At 56.5% G+C, this 15,565-nt stretch overlaps 1 protein-coding gene across 2 annotated transcripts; it reads left to right on the top strand.

Moving 5' to 3' along the window:
* The first annotated feature begins 1,682 nt into the window (after positions 1-1,682).
* LOC311529049 (uncharacterized protein C16orf86) lies at positions 1,683-15,531 on the top strand. 2 transcript variants are annotated; one of them, XM_084644706.1, is made up of 7 exons: positions 1,683-1,781; positions 3,952-4,071; positions 5,015-5,172; positions 7,160-7,350; positions 8,603-8,773; positions 12,106-12,239; positions 13,146-15,531. In XM_084644706.1, exons 1-7 carry the CDS (start codon positions 1,698-1,700, stop codon positions 13,257-13,259), a joined length of 972 nt encoding a protein of 323 aa, XP_084500832.1. In that variant the 5' UTR covers positions 1,683-1,697; the 3' UTR covers positions 13,260-15,531. The 2 variants fall into 2 exon arrangements, with proteins under 2 accessions (XP_084500832.1, XP_084500833.1); XM_084644707.1 differs by lacking the exons at positions 12,106-12,239; positions 13,146-15,531 and adding an exon at positions 12,279-12,662 and having other exon boundaries at positions 1,725-1,811.
* Positions 15,532-15,565: the final 34 nt, after the last annotated feature.

Genomic DNA, 15,565 nt, shown 5'->3' on the forward strand with positions numbered 1-15,565 from the left:
GGGCCCTTCACCCCGCCCCGCCCCACCAGGCTGGGTGTCACAGGGATGCAGGGGGAGGGGGCAGCATACTAGTCCATTGCTCCCTCGAGAGGGGAGGGGGCAGAGCCACCCTGAGCTGCCTGGCTCTTTCTGCCCCCACGACCCCCATAACGGCATAGGCTCCTCCCTCCACTCAGAACCCCTGCTCGGCCCCTGGGGCTCTTACAGCTGTTCTGACTGGCTGCTCTCCCCCACAGGGTGGGGCTGGCAGGCATCCTCTTGCCGAGAGTGAACCTGCAGCCCTGAGGTGTGTTTGTGCAGCACGACCCGCTGGGCCCATGCATGGCGTGCTGGGCAATTCCCTCCCAGGGGATCAGCCTGCGCCTTGGACTGGGGCGTGTGTGGGTGTGTCTGACCAAACCCTGCAGCTCTGGCCTGAGGTCGGTTTCACACTCAGCCTCGGCCACCCAGAATGCCCGCCGGCTGCTGGGCTGGATGCCCGCCGGCTGCTAGGCTGGATGCCCGCCGGCTGCTAGGCTGGATGCCCGCCGGCTGCTGGGCTGGATGCCCGCCGGCTGCTAGGCTGGATGCCCGCCGGCTGCTGGGCTGGATGCCCGCCGGCTGCTAGGCTGGATGCCCGCCGGCTGCTGGGCTGGATGCCCGCCGGCTGCTGGGCTGGATGCCCGCCGGCTGCTGGGCTGGATGCCCGCCGGCTGCTAGGCTGGATGCCCGCCGGCTGCTGGGCTGGATGCCCGCCGGCTGCTGGGCTGGATGCCCGCCGGCTGCTAGGCTGGATGCCCGCCGGCTGCTGGGCTGGATGCCCGCCGGCTGCTAGGCTGGATGCCCGCCGGCTGCTGGGCTGGATGCCCGCCGGCTGCAGGGTCGGGGGTAGGCGCCAGACCAGACACCCACTGGCTTCAGGGGAGGGGGAAGGTGCTGGGCCAACAGAGGGGAAAGGTGCCAGGCCAGACACCCGCTGGCTGGCAGTGGGGGGGACGTGCCAGGCCGGACACCCGCTGGCTGGCAGTGTGGGGGACGTGCCAGGCCAGACACCCGCTGGTTGGCAGAGGGGGGAAGGTGCCAGGCCGGACACCTGCTGGTTGGCAGAGGGGGGGACGTGCCAGGCCGGACACCCGCTGGCTGGCAGTGTGGGGGACGTGCCAGGCCAGACACCCGCTGGTTGGCAGAGGGGAAAGGTGCCAGGCCGGACACCCGCTGGCTGGCAGTGGGGGGGAGGTGCCAGGCCGGACACCCGCTGGTTGGCAGAGGGGGGAAGGTGCCAGGCCGGACACCTGCTGGTTGGCAGAGGGGGGGACGTGCCAGGCCGGACACCCGCTGGCTGGCAGTGTGGGGGACGTGCCAGGCCAGACACCCGCTGGCTGGCAGTGGGGGGGAGGTGCCAGGCCGGACACCCGCTGGTTGGCAGAGGGGGGAAGGTGCCAGGCCGGACACCCGCTTGCTGGCAGAGGGGGGAAGGTGCCAGGCCGGACACCTGCTGGTTGGCAGAGGGGAAAGGTGCCAGGCCGGACACCCGCTGGCTGGCAGTGGGGGGAAGTCGTTAGGCCGGACACCCGCTGGCTGGCAGTGGGGGAAAGTCCATGTTGTCAAGTTCCATGAGACTGTGAAACCTGCAGGCTTGAAATGAGCAGGGAACATGTACCAACCCTGGGAAATGCTCCGAGCGAGCCCTAGGGCCGAGAGGCGGAAATGTAACACCGATGCAGGGAAAGGAACCAATGGTTCGCAGTGGAGTTGCAGGGGGAATGGCTCCCAGGAGCACACCGGGACGCTCTGGAAGCCGGGTGAGGGGTTCGCTACGCTCTGCTAAGCGGGTGTGTTTATTAATTTATGGTTTGCCTGGGGCCCAGATCTGGTACCGTAACCCCGGCTTACTCGCCCTGTCCCCCTCTAGTGGTGGCTAGGCCAGCTGGAGATTCATGCATTTAGCTCCAGAGGGCCCAGGTATGATCCCCTGGATGGGTCGGTGTTACGCTACCAAGCCCAGTGCCAAAGACGCCTCTCAATCCATGCATAGAGCAGCCCTGTGCTTGCGGTCTGAACAGTGCCTTGTTTAGATTAAGGAAGCCCTGACGCTAGAGAACACCGACACATTTCCATGGGAGAGCGCAGTGTGGGCATCCCCGGGAATAGGCTGCAGCAGCACAGGGAGACAAACAGCTGCAGGATGAGTTGAGGTCGTTTTGGGCCCTGATCCTGCCAACACCTGCACGTGGGCTTACCTGGATTGCTGTGGGTGGTCCCACTGCAGTCTGCAAGCGAGGGTTTGTAGACTTGCAGCGTAAAAGCTGCAGGGCACAGAAACCAACGGTGGCACAGATTCCTAGCACCAGAGTGTGGTCCCCTCCTCCCCAGGGCTAGGAGATGAGGAGTTCATAGTTAGGGTTATTTGATGTGACTGAATGTAAATCTCACAGCATGGGGGACACCCAATGGGATAAAGAGCTCTGGTAAAGCTGAGCTGACCTGTGTGGAAAGCATTTGAGGCTCAGAGTTGAAAGTCAAATATTTGAACCCTGCTAATCTTCCCTGGTTTGGGCCCTCCTGGTCAGGTACTTGGTGACTAGAAGATGGGAAGGGCTTTCAGCATGCCCAGCATTGCCAAACCCTCATGTTCAGAAAGCATGAATCAGGCCTCCAGCCCTATGGGATCCAACCTTCTAAGTCAGAGATTTGAATAAGAGCGTGGCTTGGAGTGCTGGGCTTTCTGTTTGCCAGCAGAACCTGTTGGGTTCCCATTTCCAGGGTTTTCTCTGCAACCATGAAGGCTAAAACCATTCTTCAGAAAACAAAAGCTGAGGTTCTATGCATTCACAGGACTGTAGACCCAGGTGGTTAAGAAAAACCTCCAATCATCAGGCAGCTCTGGTTAAAGCCGTGAGAGCGAGGACACTGCATTTGTATGGTGAAACAATCATTCAAGTGGGTTCATTCACTTGGGAACCTGGATGGGGATTCTTGCTAAGTGGGTTTTTATAGCATTAAAATTTCTGTCTGCTCTGGTCAGACGAACCATGCTCAGACCCTAGGAGCAACCGTTGTATGTGACCTGATCTTTCTATCGCATCGCCCGCCTGAGCTGGTGGGATTATTCATTGCAAATAAATTATGGTCCTTATTCTCATTTATACCAGCCACTTGAGCCCCGTGGCAGCATGAGGTGTCATTAAAGCGCGTTCAGACATAACTGACACCCACCGTATGGCCCGTTGACACTGCCCATGGGGTGTAAAGGGGTCTTGGTAGAACTGAGAATCCAAGCCCTTGGGACCATTGCCAGTTGTTATCCGAGGCAGGAGACTGGGCACCTGTCCATGTGCAGCTCTTAGCTGAGTTTGGAAGTGGTCTAGGGCCTGCTCCGCTCCGAACATAGCTTGTGTCTGCACATAGCCTGGGTCACCCTCGGTGACTGTGGCATCTATGCCCCTGGCAGCAGCCTGGGCTGGCACAGGCTTGGCTCCCTGGTGATCTTTGCCATGAGGAATGGCCCTCCCTCACTGCATCTGTGCAACTGGAGTGTCAGCCATTCCTCCCAGTACTGTGACATCCCACAGTGCACTGCTCTGGGTGCATGTCTTCTGGGCATCCACTCCCCTGCTGAAGCATTATGGGATAGTCGCCCAGCTTTTCCCATAGTTCACTGCAACACAGCTGGCTGGCCTGGCCGCTGTGGATGCCCAAATTCACATTCAGTTTTGCTGTGAAAGATGCTGCTAGGTGGCCAGAACTCACCTGTGCTAGCTGCAATGGGGTCTTGTGAGAGGGGCACAGGGTGGCAACATTCGTCAAGCTTGATCTGCCTGCCCCCAGGCTGGGGGGCCACTGACACAACCCTGCCTGGAGTGCTCAGTGATCTAGGGCTAAGCATCATTATCAGACAGCAGATCAGATCATGCTGAACACAGTGCGCACGCAGGCACCAGTATCTGATGTCACTGATTGCCCTGTTCTCAGGCAATGGCCACTGCAGCAAGGAGTCCAAGCGAGAAGAGGCCTGGGGGGAAGGCCGTGCCCGGACGCTTCCTCTCCCAGTTGGCAGCTGCACTGAACAATCCAACCATCAAGGCGCTGGAGGTAAAGAACGATTGCACGTTTAGAACGCGAGCCATAATGGAACAGGCACGTTTGCAAGAGCTGCGGCTGCCTGAAGCAGGCATGTTCACAAGGGGCTCTGGCCAGGTGCATGGGGAGCGGGGAATGCGTCTCCTCCAGCCGCGGTGTGGGGCTGAGACGTGGCCAGGCCCTGAGGAAGCCAGCTCGTCTCCCCTGGGGAAGGGGCTGTGTCCCAGAAAGGCAACCTACCAGTTCTGTTACATTTCCACCTTGTCCTTGCGAGAGATTTAACAAAAAGAAGTGGGCCCCAAAATGATGATTTTCAAAGTTTCCAGTTCATTCGTGTGAAAAACCAGCTGGGTAATTTGGGGCTCACATTTCTCCTGGCTGTTTTGACACCTTCCTGCCCCAGAGACCCTGCCCAGTGGGACTTTGATAGTTACAGCTGACCTGCCTCCCTCGCATTGTCCTGCCTCAGTAGCTGACCGCGCAGCATTGCTGTTCAGCAGCAGTCTCACTCCCATGCTGTTAGTCTCATAGCAGCACAGGGCCCTGGCATCCTACCATGAAATTATTGTATCCTACCTTTGCGTATGTCTGACACCACAGAGCCCAGCATTTGCTCCGAGCTGCAGCACACAGGCCTCAAGCTGCCATGTAGGTCCTGTTGCTAGCCGGTCCCATGGCCTGGTGGGGGCAGGCTCTGTACCACAGCACAGGTCCAAGGACGCCTGATCTCTTATGCAGATGGATTTTAAACGTAGCTTAAGCAATTCACAGTCCAGAAACCCCCAGCCACGTGTTCAATGCGAAGCTCAGCTTCCCCTCCAACACCAGAGGAGCAGCACAGAACGGGCTGCCGCGGGGCTGGTCTGAGAGCTGGCATCTGGGCCAGGCACTGCCGCCGCTAAGTGTTACTTTCGTCTTACGCTTCCCAAGCAGTAACTTTTGTCTCCCTCCCTAGTGGGACGAGGACGGGCAAGGAGTGGTTGTGAACACCAAGCTGTACGACGAAGAAGGTCAGAAGCACAAAGAGCTCTTTCCGGAGCTGAAACCCCTGCGATCTGTCTCCGTGCTCCAGGCATGGCTGCTGACCTCTGGCTTTAAAGCAAAGGCAGTGAAGTAGGTTGGAGGGTCCCCTGTGGGCTGTATTACTAGCATCAAACTGCAGTGGGATCATACCCCAGTGTGCCGCGGGCACCAACCAAATGGCGAGGCCTAGCCTCTGGCTCCCAGGAGCTCACCACCTGCAAAGAGCTGAGACAGAGGCTGGGACCAGGGCCCTAACTCATGCACAAAGGGCTTAGGACAGGGGCCAGCACATGGCGTCCCAGTGCCAGGCCTGGTTACACACTGGCTCAGACCTGTGTTCTGTTGAGAATTAAGTAGCTTGGCACTGGGGGTTGAAGCTGGGCAGGGAGTGGGCACGGGGGGAGGGAGGAGGTGAGAATCTCAGAGGCCAGACTGAGAGGTGGGGGACACCAGCACCCAAGGGTAATGCAGCAACAGGGCGTTGGAGCTGAGTGAATGATGATGCCAGGTTGTGAAGGCTCCTGCCAGCTGCTGCTTGCTGCTCCTCTTGTGGGGGGAAAGGGAGCTGTTGGGCTTGGCGCCCCAAACAGGCCCTTCTGGGGATCCTGCAGGGGCTGGCAGGCCCTGACTTGCCCTGTTGTGGGGCTGTCTGTGTTCTGCGCCAGCCCTTTGCGCTGGGCCCTGGTACAGAGAGGCTGCTGGACCTGTGGATGGGCTTTGCACGTGTATGTTCCTACAGGGTTTGCCATCTCTCAACATGGGAGAGCCTCCAGTCTATGCTAGGACTGGAAGGATGGGATGGTCATAGGCCAGCCTGGCATGTCCCAGCCATTCCTGTGACAGCACCATTCATTCAGCCCCCAGGCCTGGTGGCAGGAGGGGTGGAGGCACAGCTGGGGAAGTGTTTGTTGTCTTTAGCGCAATGGCATATGGACACTGGGTCGCTTGGGAGTCCTGAACCCTCTTGTCTCAGAGACAGAGAGTCGAACCCAGTCCAGGTCAGTATTGACCCAAAGTCAGGACCCACTGATGGCTGCTGCATGACCTTTCTGACATGAGCCAGCAAGACTGGTGGCCAGGGCTCATACCCACCACAGCTGGCACCCAGCAGAGGATCCAGGAGCTGAATGGAGCAGAGACTGAGCTGCCTTAGAGGGGCTCCCCTCCGAGCGGGCCTGTGGCACGTTGGCTGAGCACGGCGGCTGGGCACGGCAGGGGAAGCTGGCACAGCAATTGTGGCTGTTCTGTGTTCTCAGAACACGGCCGTATTAAATAATACCAGCTTCAGTCCCATTAATAACACATCAGGAAATGGACCCAGAACAGGTTCTACTAACCAGCATCCCTTCTGGGACCATCTCAAGGTAACTCCAGCGTCCAGAGTAGGATTCAGCTGCACTGCAGCCTGGCAGCTCGCCATGACCAGCTTCTGCAAGGCAGACGCATGCGTCGGGCGTGCCTGGTGAAGCCTCTCCCCACCGTTCCAGAGGAGAGGGCAGAGACAGCGGAACATGCCAGCCCGCTGGAGAGCTGCACCAAGGCTATGGGAGGCAGCCGCACCAGGGCTGCGTAAAGCAGGCTGGCTAAAACGCAGACCTGCCCTGACCCTCTCCTAAGATACAAAGCCAGCGCAAGGTTCAGCAAGGGTTGGGTTAATTTATAAACTGTTCTCTCGCAGTTAGGTCAGAGGGGATTGGGAATGTGAGCCCTGGGTTCTCTTCTCCCGACTCTGCCACTGACTTTGGGCACAACCTTGGGCAAGTCACTGCCCCGCTCTCTGCCTCAGCTTCCCCATCTGCACAAGGGGCGAGGTCCTACTTCTCCATCTTCATCAAGGGCTAAGGGCAGAGCATTTCAAGCTGTGATGCCTCGAGCTTCAGACAGGAGCAGCATTGCCCAAGCCCCCCGGGAAATACTCTCCCAGCCTGCGGAGGGCCAGAAGGAGTCAAAATAGCCCAAAGGTAAGCTTGTTTTCTGGAAGTTTCCTGGCACTGGTGCAGGTTGTGTGGGAAGCAGGGGACGCTTCTGCCCAGCAGCTCAAACCCACTGTCCCCTTGTCTCTGGTTCTGCTCCACAGGGCTGATCCTGCAGTACCTGTTTTCCAGCACGCTGACTTCAGGAAGCTGCCTCCCAAGGCGGGGGAGGTGGACTCTCCCCTCGCTACCAGGCAGCACAAGAAAGCCAAGAAAAGGAAAAGCTCGTCAGACCTCCCTGCTTCTGCAGCCAGCACGGCAGCGGCTCTGCCCCTGGACACACTGCGCACGGACAGTAAGTGCACACGATGCACCACCACAGAATCGCACAGCCCCCTTCCCGGCACGACGGTGGTGCTCGCTGTTCTCGCTGTACCTGTGGGAGGCAGCAGGCATCCTCCTTCTCAGTGCACGCCGGTGCCTTTGTGGTGCCGTCTATGGCAATATGGTGGGCCGGCTTAGGGCAAGGTAGGTTAGCCCCCAGAAAAGATAATGGCCCTGCTAGTGCTACCAGCTAACGGGGATCTCCTGTAGCTCAGGTAGCAAAGACCTGTGGTTTGGGGATAGACAGGCAAGAGCTCCAGGCTGGGCTCCCCGACTCTGTGTGTGTGTTGTGGAGTCCGGGTGACTGTTGTCCCCAGCAGCGGTTTCCTTAAACGATCAGGCTGTGTGCGTGCCTGACATCCTCCACCTGCCAGCCTTGGCCTCAGGTCTAAGGAGCAGCCTGATCGCTGAGCTGGGGCCCGGTCTGCTTCCTCCTCCCCAAAGACCCCACTGTACAGATTGGGCGAGTCCTGCCTCTCTCCAAATAGATACAAGCAGGTGCCCTCCAAGGGGATAAGGGCCGAGCCCCAGTGCCAGATTCCATTCTTCCTCCTCCTCCCTGGTGTCTTTCCATCACCACCAGCTCTGAGCTCTTCCAGCCCAGGGAGGGCTTCCCTTCAGAGAGCTGGGCCCCCAAGGCAATCATGCTCCAAGAGCCTTGCTGCCCTTCCTAGGGCTGGCCCCCAAAGAGGATTCAGCCAGGAGAGACTCCCCCATTGCCACATACCCCAGCTTCTCCTTATGGTGATAGCACCCCCAGGCTGCGCCTGAGATTGGGGTTCCATCGCCCCAGACTCTTCCCAGGCACAGAGGGAGGCAGGGGCAGCATGGAGTCTAACTAGACATGACAGACCAAAGTGGGGGATGGAAGGGTTGGTATCCCCAGAGCACAGATGGGGAACTGACGGACTTGCCCCAGGGCACCCGGCCAGTCTGCAGCAGAGCCAGGAACTGAATCCAGGTCTCCCAAGTCTGAGGTTGGAGCCTTCGCCACAGAACCAACCTCCTTTGCGAGAGTGGTCACTGCTGAACTGTGTGATCTTGGGCAAGTCTCTCCCCTGCCCTGTGCCTTAGTTTCCCCCTCTGTAGCGCAGGGATCATGATCTTCCCTGGGGCCACGAGGCTTTGTTGCAGTGCGTTGGGGAGGTGCCCTGAGGGCCTGGGCTGGGAGGCTGGGGTGTAGAGTACTGTGTGATACAGCGGTGGTGTTATCACCCCGCTAGGGAGACCACAGCGCTTGCGACCCTTATACCAGTACATAAACTATGACAACCCGGAGCTGAACAGCCCTTCGGAGGATGAGAGCGACACACCAGGGACAGCTGTACTGGGGGATGCTGTGGGAGCCCCAGACAGGGCAGACACTGAGGAGTCAAAAGAGTCTCACCACGCAGGTAACAGGGAAGGAGCTGTGGCTCTGGGCCTGGGCCCAGCCACCAGACTAGCAATTGCTGGGGGCTAACACAGCAGTTTGCTCCAAGAAAGGGTGGCTTCCAGCCAGGGACACATGGGATGAGGCAAGGAGGAGGTTAAAGTATGGGGGGCTCATGCTGTTCCTTCTGGGGCAGCCCAGCTCTGTCCTGTGGAGAGCGAGGGGCAGCCCACAGTGCTGTGTGTGTATGTTGACTCGTTACCACGCCTTTTCCACCCAGGGGCTCCTCCCTTGGGTTTGTGGGCACACTTCGAATCCTCTGCCCCGTTAGGCGGCTGAGGACGGCCCCAGCTGGATAGCGCTGGCAGAACTTGCCCTGACCTTGAGGGAAACCTGATCCCACTAAGACAGGGCCAGGCCGCCTGACCCAGCTTTACCCTCCTTGCTGTCCAGTTGCCTTTGGCCCCAGCGCTCCATGAGCTGGGGAAGCAGGGGGTTGGGGCAGGGGCAGGAATTAGTCTGGGCCCCACTTACCTCTGGAGAGTAACATCACCAGAACCCACAGCCTTCTCCAGACTTCCTCACGCCTACAGCGCTACTGGCTGGTTCACAACGCAGGCCGAGTATTCTATCATGGGGGAAACAGGTGCCCAGAAGTGAAGTGACTCGTCCCAGGGCCCACAACAGGCCCAGGGCACAGCCAGGAGCAGAGTCCAGGTCTCTCACTTCCCAGTCCTGTGTCCTAAGAACTGCACCGTGCTGCTTGGCGTAAAGTGGGGACCCACTGGGAAGCTTATGGACTGAATGCTGTGAGACACAGCCAGGTAGCCGGGCTCCTCTCTGTGGGGACAGCCCAGCAGTGAGGGGCCTGTGGACTGATTCTGGGCACAGAGAACGCTCCATCCTGCCTGAGCACACTGGGCTTCCCCGAGCAGCTGGCAGCGCCGTGTGTGATCTGCTCCGTCCCAGGGCTGGAACACTGCGGCTTCTGGCTGAGTCGCTCTCGGTACCCGTGCAGGCTGGGCCCTGTCACTGCTGCTGAAGCGAGCTTCCACTGCTCCCCATGAGGCCGGGTGGGCCAGGCCCTAGTTCAGTAGTTCTCAAACTTTTGTCCTGCTGACCCCTTTCACACAGCAGGCCTCAGGGTGCGACCCCCCCTTACGTATTAAAAACACTTGTTTATATTTAACACCATTATAAATGCTGGAGGCAAAGAGGGGTTTGGGGTGGAGACCGACAGCTCAACCCCCCATGTAGTCACCTCACAACCCCCTGCGGGGTCCCACCCACCCCCTTTGAAAACCACTAGCTCTTGAGCAAGCCAGGGCAGAAAGAAGCCTGCTTGCACCGTCCAGTGTGCAGAGCTCTCTGCCAGCCAGCAGCTCCTCCCCCAGGGACGCTCTGCAGGTTTGGTTGGTGTTTTGTAAACATTAATACCGATTTCCGGCTGCTTTGATGACAACTCCCTGCATGGTGGGGCAGCACCTTTGCAAGGAGGGGAGAACAGTCAAAACGCTTTGCCTGCTTGGAAGAGCTGCTGAGGGTTAGGATTTCCTCAGCCTACAGCCTCCCCCACACCCTGCATCACATCCCCTCGGAAGCTGGAAGAATTGCTCCTCCAGCCCCAAATAACTGATTCGCCTTTCTCTGAGCCCAGAAGAGCTCTTCTCTGCTCCCTGCTGAGGGTGTGGCCCAGGCTGAGTGGAACCCTTGTTTGAAGAGCTGATCACAGGCCAGGGAGTCATTCCCTCGCCCGCCCCCTTGCCCCCAAGTGAAATGCTCCAGGTCTGCGAGCATGCTGGTGGCAGCAGAGCTGCAATGAAGCATGCTCCCCCCTCTCCCCATTACCAAGTGGACAGGAAAAGGCCAGGCCATGGCACTGCGGGGTGGTTTCAATGCAGACTGAGAGACAGGCCCAACCTGCTCCAGCGCTCGGGGGGGTTGGGGTTGGGGGCAGAGGGCTCACTGCTCCCTGGGATGGACCATGAGAACTCCCCCCTGCGGGAGACATGAGGCCAGATGCTCTTAGTTGGTGGGTAGTAGCAGGGAAATGATCCATTGGGACAGGTACAGCCAGCCTGTGAGTCTGCTCTGGGATGGCGTGTGGGGCATTGGTCTGAGGAAGAGCCAGGCTGGCCCTGCCCAGCCCCACAATTAGATCTGCACCAAGAGGGGCTCCCTCGCTGTGCTCAGAGAGGCACAGGCCTGACTAGCACATGTCTGGGAAAAGGAAGACACCCTCACACCCTGGGCAACCCCTGAACCAGCAGCTCCTGTTTATTCCTACAGCACAGGCTAGAGCACCCCTCTCCTGTGTCCAGCCCAGACCTGTGGGCGTTACAGCAGACCTGTGGGAAAGCTGCCCTTGCACAAGAGGGGGTGGGGGGTCCACAGCACCGAGCAACATTGACACAGGCACCATGCCTCAGTCTCCCTTTTGCCTGTAAATATACGGGAAGCATTAAAATGCTTCTAGCCCCTTTAATCAGTAACTCGGGGAGAGCTATGGAAGAGAGAAGATGTGGGTGGGCCGGGGAGGTTCATGGCACCCAGGCTCCAGGGGGATTTAGGAGCAGCGTGAGGAAAGGCTGCTGCCAGTGTGGCTGAAATGGGGAGTGCAGTAATGGGAAGACGACAGAGAAGAGGAGACCAGCTATGGTCAGGGAGTGAGCTGGGGCGCTCTTGTGGACATAAGGTGTGTAGAGCAGCCGCCTACTGCCTGCCCTAAGGATGCTGCTTTGCGGCAGAGTCACAGAGCTATCCTCGGTAAATCACCCAGGGAGTTCTGTGAGTCCAGCCTTTGTGTCCCGGCCGTGCCTCAGGCAGATATGAAGTGGCAGAGTTTGGGTCAGAAGCTCTCAGCCTCAGATGGGAAACCCATCACTGCAACATTAGCATCTCGCTCAGCACTGCTTTAACTCCACTCACTGCTGTGCAGGCCAGGACGGGTCTGCCCCTGCGTCTCAGATTCAGCAACAGCCATCATGTAGGAGCCAGTGCCAGGGACTAGTTCAAAGTTACCTAAGAGAGGGGAAGGGAACGGGCGCACAATTCACACTCGCCCGTTTCCTGTATGAAGGGCACAGGCTATACCCTTCTTTGTGTTCGAGTCATTTCCCGTTAGCCTAGGAAGCCGCGAAGCATCATTAGGGCTTCAGCACATGCAGCTGAGTGACACTCAAATGGCAGCAAACCTCCAGGCATGGGACCCACCCTGGAGAGGGCACAGCTCCATGTGATCCTGTGACGTGATCCTGCCGCTTTTGTTCCATTTACAGCCGTAGCTGTTCCAGATAAGCTGGACGCACCTGGTCTACTACACCCCATTTGACAGCAGTCTGTCTTTTATCATAGATTCTAGAGGGCCTAAGACAGACAGATTAGAAACTCTCCCAGCAGAGGAGCCCCTTCAGTTCCCATCTGAAATAGTCACCAGCTGGCATTCTCCTTCCAAAAACGAATCATCCTACCCATTTCTGCCCTGGGAGGTAAGCTCAGATACCCACCTGTCTTGCATCTCATTTCAGGAACAAAAAGCGATAATCCAGAGAGTTGCTCCCCAGGAACTCCACCCCAGGCAGCGGTCGACAAGTCAACACAAGTTGACATCGACAAGATGCTGAGTGTCTGTGCAGCTCACCTGGTGCCACCGCTCTCACCACAGTATAAATAATCTCACAGGTTTCCTGCCTTGTCAGTTTAGCATAAAAGAAGCCTGTTGACTTTCTGCCTTCTTAAAACTCTGCAGTGAACCCTTAAGACAGCTTTTGCCAAGCGTTCCTGGTAAAAGCCACTGCCTTTATAATGAGCTCCTGCATCTCCCAGATGCTGCTCATTATGGCTGGGAGGTGAGCATTAACCTTTTGTGCCTTTCTGACTCGTTTATGAAATAAAGGGAGACTTTAAAATTGCTGGCTCTCAGAACTGTCTAAAGATTCAGTGCACCATTGTAACTGGCTTAGTTTGGCCCTGGAGCAGGAGTCAACCGCTGATTACATTTCTGGGTCAATCAGACTCTTCAGGCTCCCAGGTTCCCTTGGGCTGCCCGTCCCCAGCAGCAGAGCGCACTTGTTGGAGGAGATAGCATTAGAGACCTCTCCAGCCACAACATGCTGCACAAGCAAACAGCAGGTGGGGACACTGCTTACATTCCAATTTTCTAAAAAAGAGGGTCGGGGGGTTGTGCGGCAAAATCTCCTCCCACTCTACCAAGAGGTGCGGCGGCATAAGTCACTTTGGGTTGCGGGGTTCGGGCTGAACATCGATTTGGCCAGTGCCCCATATGCTATCACCATTAGATGGGAAGCCCAGTCCCAGCTCCAAACACAAAAGAAGCCACTCCCGGGTTATCCTCTCTTCTCTCACTCCTCTTGTATGTTCTCCTTCCCTCCTAGGATTCCTACTCCACTGCTGGACTTGCTGGGGTCTATCTGGAATTGTTTTCTGAGTCCCTCTCTCCCTTGACGAACAGTGTTTCATTTAATGTTTCCACTCCAGAATACATTTAATCCTTTTGCTGTACATTTGGAACACTGTCAGAGTCAGTTCAGGAATTACAGCTTCCAAATGGGCATAAAGTTAGCAGGAAATAAGCCAGTGAGATCCTCCCTGAAGGAACGTGACATCTGCTGTGGGTAAGCTCCACGGGGCTTATATTGTTGGTTTTACGGCAGCGCCTAGCACAGACTCAGATCAGAGCCTCATTGTGCTAGGCACGTTACAAAAAGACCCAGTCGCCACGTACTTCTCCTTTCTCCTAATTAATGAATTTGCTTTCCTGACCACAGCCTTATAACTCCTCTCACTCACAAGGTTTTTTGTCCACATGGCCAGGTTCATTGCTGTTTGCACAGCCCCAGGTTATACACAGGGTCAGGTTCAACCAAGTTGGCTACCATACTAGTGGTTCACCCCCATCTTAAAGAAATATAAATAGAACTGTACCTACAACCAAAACAGACAGCTACAATTTAATCATCTATTAACCCTTTTATTGAAAAGAGACCACATGCTTCTGAACAGTTCTAATTAAATAGAAAAATGCAAGTAAAACCACTGAGCTAAATAAATACAGCAGCAATCCAGCTACCAGAATATACAGCTCACACAATGATAAACATATTTTAAACCAGGTAATTCTCAAATAAGCCGGCGGTTCTATTTACACATCCGAAAGCAATGTCGAAAAGAGATTATTCAAAGGAGCCAAGATGGTTAAAAAAGCTACTGCACTTGTGCTCAGCTGCAGTGACACCTGGCTGAAAGACGCAAGGATTAAATGCTCACATTAATTTAGCCCTTGCTGTGCAATGCAGTGTCATTGCACCATAGACTGACCACAAGCCGATGGGGATGAAGCTAAATACTGCAGGCAGGGGGCACTAGAATCACAAGAGCTGCGGAGAGCACCCCTAAGAGAACTTTAATAAAAGGTGCATGGGGTGCATAGACTAGGTCCGATGCATGCACTTGCTGGTAATCTGGGGGCAGAATGAGTTTGAACCTTTCCTGGGCAAGAGGCAGGCAGCACGGGAGGATGCTAATTGCAGGCTCTGATCCAGGACAAAGAATCTTTCTGGAAGTCTTCATCCCTTTATGAGACCCTTCAAGCAGCATGAAGAGGAACCTGGTGTTGCAAAAGGGTTTACTTTGAAAAAGGCTGATCCAAAACACCTGGGAGACATCCAGAGACGGGCAATCAACCTTGAGTCTGGCCGTGGGATAACAGCTTGAGCTCTCCTGGTTAAGGTGGAAGGCCAAGACCACCTCAGGGAGGAAGCTTCAGCTCGTTCAGAGAGCTAGTGTCTCCTTGTGGAAGTGAGAACTCAGGGAGCTATAAGCTCCAAGGCTCCCCAGGCTGAGGGAACAGGCACTTTCCAGACTGAGAGAGTGAGTGGAACAGCAAGGATGGGTCAAACCGCTCAGAGCGCAGGACATTACCTTTAGGCTCCAAAAGACACAAGACACTTAATGCTCCTGGGGGAATTCTGTGTCACTGCGCATGCACAAAATTCATGTCCCCACGGAAAACAGATTCTGCCGGGGAGGCGCCACAATTACATGTCTCAGTCACCAGGGGCTGCTGTGTCACCAGAAGAGAGGGCAGCCAGCACAGGGCCAGAGCAGCCAGCCACAGAGAGGGAGGAGAACAGAAGCTGCCTTCTCAGAGAGCTCTGCCCGCAGGGCCAGGTGAGGAGACACAGGATATGGGGGGGAAGGACAGAGCTGGGCACATGGGGCTGCTTGGGGGGTCACAGACTGGGATTCAGAAGGGCTAGTGGGGGGAACAGACTGAGGCAGGGGCACAGAAGCTAGTGGGGTGACAGCATTGATACAGGGGCTGAAGGGGAGTGGGATTTAGGGACACATGAGGATAGGGGGAAGAGGTGGCTGAGTAGGGGTGCAAGGACACATGGGGACAGGGGAGGGGGACACATGGATGGGGCAGATGTGCCTGACTGAAAGGGAGATGCTAGGGGTCAGGCAGAATCTGCATGGGGGAGGCTCTCCCCCTTAACAATCCCCCCTCAAAAAAACCCAACTGTTCCATACTTCTCCCACCCACACCCCTCCATGTTCACTCCCAGGCTCCTTCCCAGAAATTACTTCCCTCTCCCTCAGCTCCTCTGTTACCCCTGACTTCCCCAAGCCTTTGCACTGCTTCTGAGGGGTGCAAGAAATTTCTATATTGTAGTTTAAATGAATTATTTCTCAAAGTTCTTGACTAATATGCCTAGTGAGGAATCTATTTGTCAAAAAACATATCCTGAATCTTTTTTGTTGTTCGCATTATTACAAACATACTTGCTAACAG

Source organism: Lepidochelys olivacea (genome assembly GCF_965140295.1).
Source record: "Lepidochelys olivacea isolate rLepOli2 genome assembly, chromosome: 12".
Classification (NCBI taxonomy): domain Eukaryota; kingdom Metazoa; phylum Chordata; order Testudines; family Cheloniidae; genus Lepidochelys; species Lepidochelys olivacea.